At 43.8% G+C, this 10,184-nt stretch overlaps 1 protein-coding gene across 1 annotated transcript in view; it reads left to right on the top strand.

Annotated features, from left to right (window-relative positions):
* The first annotated feature begins 1,456 nt into the window (after positions 1-1,456).
* ATP6V1C1 (ATPase H+ transporting V1 subunit C1) overlaps positions 1,457-10,184 on the top strand; it is a 37,138-nt gene continuing 28,410 nt past the window's right edge. Inside the window, exons 1-5 of the mRNA XM_060775694.2 lie at positions 1,457-1,612; positions 4,507-4,689; positions 5,356-5,423; positions 6,833-6,918; positions 7,521-7,615. Of these exons, the coding sequence (XP_060631677.2) occupies positions 4,558-4,689; positions 5,356-5,423; positions 6,833-6,918; positions 7,521-7,615 (381 nt within the window). The 5' untranslated portion in view covers positions 1,457-1,612; positions 4,507-4,557. The remainder of the gene's footprint in view (positions 1,613-4,506; positions 4,690-5,355; positions 5,424-6,832; positions 6,919-7,520; positions 7,616-10,184) is intronic.

Below are 10,184 nucleotides of genomic sequence, written 5' to 3'. Positions count from 1 at the left end.
GGCTCGGTCCTTAAACACTCTCTGCTTCATTCGAAAAAATGCTGCACTCGCAGAGCTCAGGCAGTGTTGAATTTCAGTGTCAATGTTGACTTTTGTGGAGAAGTGGCTGCCAAGGTAGTGGAAATGGTCAACATTTTCTAATGTTACACCATAAGCTGTATTTCTGGCATTGGAGAGGGGTTGGCTGGTGACTGCTGGAACAGCACTTTGGTTTTCTTGATGTTCAATGAGAGGCCGAACTTCTCATATGCTTCTGCAAAGGTGTTTAGAGTGGCTTGTAGGTCTTCTTCTGAATGCGCACAGATGACATTGTCATCAGCATATTGGAGTTCTATAATAGATGTTGTTGTAACCTTAATCTTGGCTTTCAGTCTGCTGAGGTTAAATAGCTTGCCATCTGTCCATAGATGATTTCTCTCTGGTGGGATGCTTCCCGTCAACAAGATGAAGTATCATAGTGATGAAGATGGAAAATAAAGTTGGGACAATAACACATACCTGTTTGACACCTGATTCCACCCTAATGGGTCACTTTGGTCCTATAGGCTGATAAGAATTGTGGGAGTTAGAGTCCAAAAAACATGGTGCGCCCAAATTTGCCCATGCCTGCTGTATTCGTAAAAAGCGCCTGGCTTCAGTCTTGTAGAAGGGAAGTTTGGCCTTCAACTCCCAGATGCCCCAGCCATCTTATAGAATCCTAGAATCAAAGAGTTGGAAGAGACCTCATGGGCCATCCAGTCCAACCCCCTGCCAAGAAGCAGGAATATTGCATTCAAATCACCCCTGACAGATGGCCACCCAGCCTCTGTTTAAAAGCTTCCAAAGAAGGAGCCTCCACCACACTCTGGGGTAGAGAGTTCCACTGCTGAACAGCCCCCACAGTCAGGAAGTTCTTCCTCATGTTCAGATGGAATCTCCTTTCCTGTAGTTTGAAGCCTTGTTCAGCGTCCTAGTCTCCAAGGAAGCAGAAAACAAGCTTGCTCCCTCCTCCCTGTGGCTTCCTCTCACATATTTATACATGGCTATCATATCTCCTCTCAGCCTTCTCTTCTTCAGGCTAAACATGCCCAGCTCCTTAAGCCGCTCCTCATAGGGCTTGTTCTCCAGACCCTTGTAGAGGGGAAGTTTAGCCTTCAACTCCCAGATGCCTCAGCCGTCTTGGTCAATGAGAAGTGATCCTGGGAACTGGAGTCCAAAACACGCAGTAGGCCAGACTTTGAGAAACACGGTCGGACTCCAACTCCCAGAAGCGTCGGCCACGTTGTTCAATAGCTAAGAATTATGGGAAATGAAGTTCGAAATGACTGAGGGCTTGCGTTTGGGTACCACTGTTGTCAATCAACGATGAGGCGGGGCTTAGGGCCCTCTCTGGCGTCGCTTCAGTTCCTGACTGACAGCCCAGCTTTAGCCCCGCCCCTGGTTCGCTCAGTAAAGCGTCCGGCTGGGCTGCGCTTGCCCGACTCCGCCCCGCCCGCCCCCGTGACTCGGGTCACGTGTGTTTTCTTGTTCCGCAGCGCCTGCTGCTTTCTGTCCCCTTCCTCCTCCTCCTCCTCCTGCTTCTCGGCCTCTCCCGTCTGCTTGCCTGCCTTCCGGCCGGGGCCTGCCTTCGCAGGTAGGGGAATCTGCGAATCTCAAGGAAGAGGCCTGAGAGGCTTCCTCTCAAGAGAGGGACGGAGGGAGGGCAAGGCCCCATTTCCCCTTCTGTAGGTTCCCTTTGGAGGTCATGCATCCCCCAATCCGGAAGTAGGGTGTTTTGGGACCCCTGCAAAGCCCTCATACTTTGGGAGGAGCTTCTAGAGATGAGACACACCAGGCCTGGGCAAACTTTGGCCCTTCCTCCAGGTGTTTTGGACTCCAACTCCCACAATTCCTAACAGGCGGGGGGGGGGGTGAAGTTTCCCCAGGCCTGGCCTAAACCGTGAACTGGATGCAGTTTGACACCACTTTCAACTCATAGAATCAAAGAGTTGGAAGAGACCTCCTGGGCCATCCAGTCCAACCCCATTCTGCCAAGAAGCAGGAATATTGCATTCAAATCACCCCTGACAGTGGGCACTAGAAACAACATCATACGAAAGCTGACTGGCACAACCTGGGGATCACAACCAGACACAGTGAAGACATCTGCCCTTGCGCTATGCTACTCTGCTGCTGAGTATGCATGCCCAGTGTGGAACACATCTCACCACGCTAAAACAGTAGATGTGGCTCTTAATGAGACATGCCGCATTATCACAGGGTGTCTGCGCCCCACACCACTGGAGAAATTACACTGCTTAGCCGGTATTGCACCACCTGACATCCGCCGGGAAGTAGCAGCCAATAGTGAAAGGACCAAGGCAGGGACATCTCCAGCTCATCCCCTGTTTGGGTATCAGCCAGCACGTCAATGACTTAAATCTAGACATAGTTTTCTAAGATCTACAGAGACACTCTCTGGAACACCTGAGCAAGCGAGAGTCCAAAAGTGGCAGGTTCAAACCCAGCACCTCAACCAATGGCTGATACCAAATGAGAGACTCCCTCCTGGGCACACAGAAGACTGGGCAACTTGGAAGGCATTGAACAGACTGCGCTCTGGCACCACGAGATGCAGAGCCAACCTTCAGAAATGGGGCTACAAAGTAGAATCCTCGACATGCGAGTGTGGAGAAGAGCAAACCACTGACCACCTGCTGCAATGCAACCTGAGCCCTGCCACATGCACAATGGAGGACCTTCTTGCAGCAACACCAGAAGCACTCCAAGTGGCCAGATACTGGTCAAAGGACATTTAACCAGCTACCAAACTCACAAGTTGTGTATTTTTCTGTTTGTTTGCTTTGTTCTGTTCGAAATGTAATATAATGGACTGATTGCTCTGACACGACAAATAAATAAATAACTCCTGACAGATGGCCATCCAGCCTTTGTTTAAAAGCTTCCAAAGAAGGAGCCTCCACTACACTCCGGGGCAGAGAGTTCCACTGCTGAACGGCTCTCACAGTCAGGAAGTTCTTCCTCATGTTCAGATGGAATCTCCTCTCTTGTAGTTTGAAGCCACTGTCCCGCATCCTAGTCTCCAGGGAAGATGCGAAAAAAAAGCCAATGGGATTTTGGCCTGCATCAATAGGAGCATAGTGTCTAGATCTAGGGAAGTAATGCTACCCCTCTATTCTGCTTTGGTTAGGCCACACCTGGAATATTGTTTCCAATTCTGGGCACCACAATTCAAGAGAAATATTGACAAGCTGGAAGTGTCCAGAGGAGGGCGACTAAAATTATCAAGGGTCTGGAGAACAAGCCCTATGAAGAGTGGCTTAAGGAGCTGGGCATGTTTAGCCTGAAGAAGGGAAGACTGAGAGGAGATATGGTAGCCATGTATAAATATGTGAGGGGAAGCCATAGAGAGGAGGGAGCAAGCTTGTTTTCTGCTTCCTTGGAGACTAGGACACGGAACAATGGCTTCAAACTACAAGAGAGGAGATTCCACCTGAACATTAGGAAGAACTTCCTGACTGTGAGAGCCGTTCAGCAGTGGAACTCTCTGTCCCAGAGTGTGGTGGAGGCTCCTTCTTTGGAAGCTTTTAAACAGAGGCTGGATGGCCATCTGTCAGGGGTGATTTGAATGCAATATTCCTGCTTCTTGGCAGGGGGTTGGACTGGATGGCCCATGAGGTCTCTTCCAACTCTTTGATTCTATGATTCTATGAAGCAGAAAACAAGCTTCCTCCCTCCTCCCTGTGGAGTCCTCCCTTGTCAATACTACAGAATCCTAGGAGATGTAGTTCCACAAGGTCTTTGCTGGCACCTCACCAAGCTGCTCCTGTTGTCACTTCCTTGGAAGCCAAATGGGTTTTTTTTGGTCGTGTCAAGAGCGACTTGATAAACTGCAAGTCGCTTCTGGTGTGACAGAATTGGCCGTCTGCAAGGACATTCAATCCTCCTGTAAACTCATCTGTAGCTCATGAATCCCACTAATGAAATACAATAACTTTATTTATATCCTGACACCATCTCCCAAAAGGGATTAAGGGCGGCCATAAAACAAATTAAAAAGACAACATTAAAATACAGGGAATGTTAAGGGATGTTTTTGCTATCAACTGGACTTGCAGCAATACATTCCAAAGAGGAAGTTATGGTTTCCTCTTTCTGAGGGAGACTGAGATAAATCCGGTCCCCTTTACAAGCTTACATTTTTACGGAAGGGGAAATGATTAATAATTTAATTCTACGGAGTAGTTGTGCCTTCAGTTGATTAGTATGGAAGCAAAGGAGTGACTCTCTTGTATTAACTAGGAAAAGCACATGAGGGGGATAAGTAGCGGATCTACTGGAATTGCTATTTGCATTTCAGGTGCTATTTCTGCATGTCATCTGTACAAATCTCATATGAATTGATGCTAATAAATTTGACTGTTTCTTCTTCCGAATCTCTTGTCAATAGAAAATCACATTAAGCAGTGATGTTTAGGTGTTTTTATGCCTCTGCTCCTTAACAAAATGTTTTCTTATTCCCTTCAGTGTCTCGCCTCTGTCTTCTGAAGTCATCAGCATCATCATCAAGGGACCAAAATGACAGAATTCTGGCTGATTTCTGCTCCTGGGGAGAAGACTTGTCAGCAGACTTGGGAGAAGCTGTGTGCCGCAACTATCAAGAATAACAATCTCTCCACCAATTCCAAATTTAACATTCCAGATCTAAAGGTATATCGAGAGGTTCTTTTCTCAATTGAAGAACATTTGACTGCCTTTTTTTACACTTTGCTTTGCACTCTAAATTTAGGGGGTTGGAGTAGGAAGCACAACCATGGCACATTCATGGCTAACACCTCCCAGCAAAGGATTCCCCCAGGCAGCAACCAGTCAGGCTTTGAAGCTGCAAGGCCATTAAATGCCATTCAAGGTGGCCTATTGCCACATTCAGATTTGCCTTAAGCAGACAAGAGTTCTTTCTCCCACCCTGGACATTCCACAGATATATAAACCTCACTTGCCCAGTTTCCAACAGATCTTTCAACCTGCCATAGATGTGGGTGAAACGTCAGAAGATAATGCTTCGGGAACATGGCCATACAGCCCAGAAAACTCACAGCAACCCGGTAATTCTGGCCACGAAAGCCTTTGACAACACATTGAAAAATAACTATTAGTTGTACTGTCTTTACATTGGAATGTTCAGGAAACTTTTTGTAATCAAAAACGTAATTGCCACCTTTCCGTACACACTTACATGAAAGCAATGCCATTTATACTAGATACGGGGTTCTTTTGTGATAAAAAAAATGTGGAGGATGGCACTATTGACATTATGAATTCCTTTTTGATGTTTTTTTCAAGCATTTTATCTAAAGTCATTCTTATCCTCCATAGGTTGGCACCCTTGATGTTTTAGTTGGCTTGTCAGATGAACTAGCTAAACTGGATGCATTCGTGGAAGGGTAATAGTTATTTCTTATTACTATCCAATATCTGAACCAATCTGTATTTGGTATGGTCACATTATACAACCAGGTAATATAGTTTGCAGCTTAAAGAATACCTTTGCATTTGGTCAAGTCAAGTTCATCACTTTTTATAGTTTTGAGCTTAGCAGATAAGCAATAAATATACCCTAACATGAAAGCAATGATAAGATTGCATGAAATCATTAAATGCAGGCTAAACGTAAAGTAATGGTCAGCTATAGGGATAGGTTCCTACACCACAAAAAAAGAGCAGATCAGCATGTTTCAGGGAAATTTTTACTATGTGCATATGAAGTTGACTAAGTCAGATAAGCCTTGCGTAAGTCAACAACCACATTTTTAACCTTCTAGAGGTCATTTGAAGATTTCTTCCAAATCATAGGGATTGCTGCCCTGACTTTGTTTTTTTAACCTGTGGTATCAGAATAGCAATCTAAACAAGCACATTATGTGAGACTTCACCGGGGCCCCTTTGACACTGCCATATAAAATCCAAACTATTTGCTTTGATCTAGATTATATGGCAGTGTAAAGTCACAAAATCCAGTTCAAAGCAGATAATGTGGTTTATCTTTGATAATCTAGATCAGGTATCCTCAAACTGTGGCCCTTCAGCTGTTTGGGCCTCCAACTTCCAGAAGCCCTACAAGCTTGTTCAATTGTCAGGAATTCTGGGAGTTGAAGGCCCAAACAGCTAGAGGGCTGCAGTTTGAGGATGCCTGATCTAGATTATATGACAGTGTAGAAGAGGCCTTAAAGAACTCACAGTAAGCTGCTAAACAGCTGAATTCAGAGAGTTATGTTTGGATACAGGGTTTTGGGACTCACTTAGCCCTTCCTCTCTCTTGAGTATCTCTCCTTCTGTCTGCAGAGTTAATCTGCACAGTGGGGTAAATAAGTATATTCTGGTTCCAGTACTTAGCAACCTAGAATTAGTCCCCTGTTCTATTCCTTGCTACGTATAGGGTTCAGATTAATCACTGCAGTGTCATTCCATTGGTAGCTGTTCTCTTCCATCAAGTGGGAGGAGTGAGAAGGAGCCACTTATAGTCCTTTATCAAAGGAAGCTTTGTTCTGGAGGCTTTGTTGACTGAGGTATGACTGTAATAAGAAAGTGGTTGTTTATGTGTTGCAAGTGGAGTCTTCTTCAGTATTGCAATCTGATCTACTGATATGTTCAATCTAGCAGTGGTTCCCAACCTTTGGGCCTCGAGGTGTTTTGGACTTCAACTCCCAGAAATCCCAGGCATCTTACCAGCTGTTAGTAATTGTGGGAGCTGAAGTCCAAAACACCTGGAGTCCAAAACACCAAAGGTTGGGAACCACTGGGAGAGAAAAGATGCGGTCTTCCTTCATCAACTTCTATCTTTTCTTGTTTCCAGTGTTGTCAAAAAGGTGGCACAGTACATGGCTGACGTGTTGGAAGACAGTAGAGATAAGGTTCAAGAAAACCTTCTGGCCAATGGAGGTAAAATATTTTTTACAGAGAGTTTCTGTGGATGCCACGAATTCAAAACAGGAAGCAACTTATAAATCAGTGTAACTTTAAAATCAGAGACAGAAAGCATATACAGTAGACATTTTCAGGCAGCAACTTTCAACATCCCTTACCATTGACAGCTGATGGGAGTTACAATAGACTGTCTGAATGGGCACATTCTCCCCTCTATAATACCTTCTGGTATTATACTGCCTCCATTACCTTCTTTACAACTTAGATTCTTAGATGCAATCAGTATTTGGGGAGATAGGGCAGTATATAAATAAAGATTATTATTATTATTCTCCCCAGTTATGTTAAGATCAGGTTTCCAGTATACACTAATCTGGAAGTCTGTAATTCTATTAGTTTACATAGAAAATGATTGTACTGACCTGCAATATAATAAAATGGAAACAGAAAAGCTCTGCAAGTCCACAAGATTACTACAAAATTAACAGAAGTTCTCTGTTGAAATACAATTTCATGCACAGTATTCGAAACATGAGTGATGAATTTGTTCAAAAATAAGTAAATATGTTTGCTTGCAATACTAAGTTCAATATCATCTATTAATGTTTGATTCACAGTTGATTTAGTCACCTACATAACAAGGTTCCAATGGGATATGGCGAAGTATCCAATCAAGCAGTCTCTGAAGAATATTTCAGAAATAATTGCCAAGGTAAGATAATATTTTTAAAGGCATGGAAACCTGTATAATGATCCTTAGTGTTATATTTATCTATTGCCCAAGCTATGTATTTTGAAATGGTAGCAACATTAAGGCTACAGTTCTAGAAATACATGCCATTGAACTTGATGAAAATTATTTTTGTGTCAATGCACATAGGATTGCACTATATGTTTCATGAAGTAGGTACACATTGCAATCCGTTTTGTCAAGAAAGATAACATCTTTAAATTAAATATATAAAAATTGCTTGTATATGTTCCAATTTAATGTTATATTCTCAATTTTAGAGGGAACTATTGGCTATTCTGTCTAATTTAAATATAAATTGGAAACAACTGAAGGCACACAACACTAAGTTTTCGAAGGCTTTCATGGCTGGAATCACTGGGTTTGTGTTAGTTTTCCAGGTTGTATGGCTATGTTCCAGAAATATTCTCTCATGTTCCACCCACATATATGGCAGGCATCCTCAGAGGTTGAGAGGTCTGTTGGAAACGAAGCAAGTGAGGTTATATATCTGTGGAATGTCCAGAGTAAATGAACTCTTGGCTGCTTAAGGCACGAATGAATGTTGCAATTGGCCACCTTGATTAGCATTTACTGGCCTTTCAGCTTCAAAGCCTGGCTGGTTGCTGCTTGGGGGAATTATTTGGTGGGAGGTGATGCCTGGCCCTGATTGATTCTTGTCTGGAATTCCCCTGCTTTTTGAGTGTTCTGATTTTAGAGAAAGGAGGAAACCATGAACATCTGGCTACCAATATTAAAAAAACTCTAATATCAACCTCTGAGGATGCCTGCCATAGATGTGGGTGAAATGACAGGAGAGAATGCTTCTGGAATGTGGCCATACAGCCCAGAAAACGTACAGCAACCCACACAACAATACTTCATTATTGTCTGTTGATGGTGGGAATTATGCCTTTAAGTTTCTTCATGTATTTTTTTTTTACATTACTCTGCCTTTGTCTCTTAAATCTGCATCTGTGAAAGTTGCTTGCCATTAAACATTTTGAAGAGTGAAAGAGATAAATACCATAAACCCACACAATAGGTGAATACTCTGTTCTGGCAATTTACAAATACTACGGTGCAATGAACCCAGCATTGTTTCCTAACTTCAGCTTTTTATCTTCTCCTACTGTCATTTTTGGCCCATAAAGAGGTTATCTTTATGGTGTGCATAGGAAATTCCCTTAGTGGCATTTATCTGTATTTAAACCTGGCTGACTGTTCCCACAGCATCTTTTTATCTCAACAGAACACTGGTTCTGTAACAACCACGTAATTATAAACTACGGTATATGCTACTTCCTTCTTTACATCAGGGATGGGCAAAATGCAGGCCACGCAGGGCTTTTGGCTTCCTCAGGTACAACCCCAGAACCCTGGAAAGCCCTTAGAACAGATAATTTTATTTTTCTTTCTTCAGGCTGATTTTTTCTATCCTCGAAGAAGCTCCAAAACTGCCTACAAACACTGATTTTCTCCCTGCTGTCTCCCAAGACCCTGCAACAAAAAGAATTAGCCTTAATTCAAACAAAATGATGTTACTTCTGGGGCGTCAAAATGCACTGGTATCATGGCCCCTTTTTGACTCCACAACAGGGATTGTTTGCTGAAGAATACATGGTTGACCTCTAAATTGATTTTATAGCTCTAGGCATCACATACACTTTAAAATATCACTGAGATGGATGGTCCCTAGAAACAGAACCTTCTCACTCTTGACCTTTACTTCATAGAGCTCCCTCCCAACCAAATGTAGTTGAACTCTGACCTGTGATATTTTAAAAGGCTTGGAAAACCTTTCTATTTTGGATTTTCTTGCTCATGCTGATGTTTTACTGATGTTTTAGTCCTGTAGATCAATAATTGTTTGTAATACAGTAACGTGACCTGCAGCCCCTCCCACCGCTTTAGGTATATATTTTATTTATTTATTTATTTATTTCTGGCATTTGTTAGCCGCCGCTCTCAGCCCTAGGGCGACTCGCGGCGGCGTACAGTACAAAAAGACATTTTACAAAGAATCAAACAACAATTAACATCACTAATACCTACATCAACTTATACTAAAAATCCGCTCCGTCATATTTATGGAATCATAGACAGTCTCGTCGTCGTAGTTCAATCCGGTTGTCATTACCCGTAGCATAGCACTTAGTTGAAAGCCTGCTCAAAGAGCCAAGTCTTCAGGCCCTTACGAAAGGCCATGAGGGAGGGGGCCTGTCTGACATCAGCCGGGAGGGAGTTCCACAGCCGGGGGGCCACCACCGAGAAGGCCCTCTCTCTCGTCCCCGCCAGACGTGCCTGTGAGGCAGGCGGGATCGAGAGAAGGGCCTCCCCAGATGATCTCAAGGTCCTCGTGGGCTCGTAGGCCGAGATGCGGTTCGCAAGGTATTTTGGGCCGGAACCGTTTAGGGCTTTGTAGGTTAACACCAGCACCTTAAATTGGGCCCGGTAGCAAATCGGCAGCCAGTGGAGCTGGAACAGCAAGGGCGTTGTATGCTCCCTGCGTCCTGCTCCTGTTAACAACATGGCTGCCGCGCGCTGGACT

Source organism: Anolis sagrei, chromosome 4 (genome assembly GCF_037176765.1).
Source record: "Anolis sagrei isolate rAnoSag1 chromosome 4, rAnoSag1.mat, whole genome shotgun sequence".
NCBI classification, from domain to species: domain Eukaryota; kingdom Metazoa; phylum Chordata; class Lepidosauria; order Squamata; family Dactyloidae; genus Anolis; species Anolis sagrei.
The sequence above is the reverse complement of the archived record's forward strand: the minus strand, read 5'-3'. Positions and strand labels throughout refer to the sequence as shown.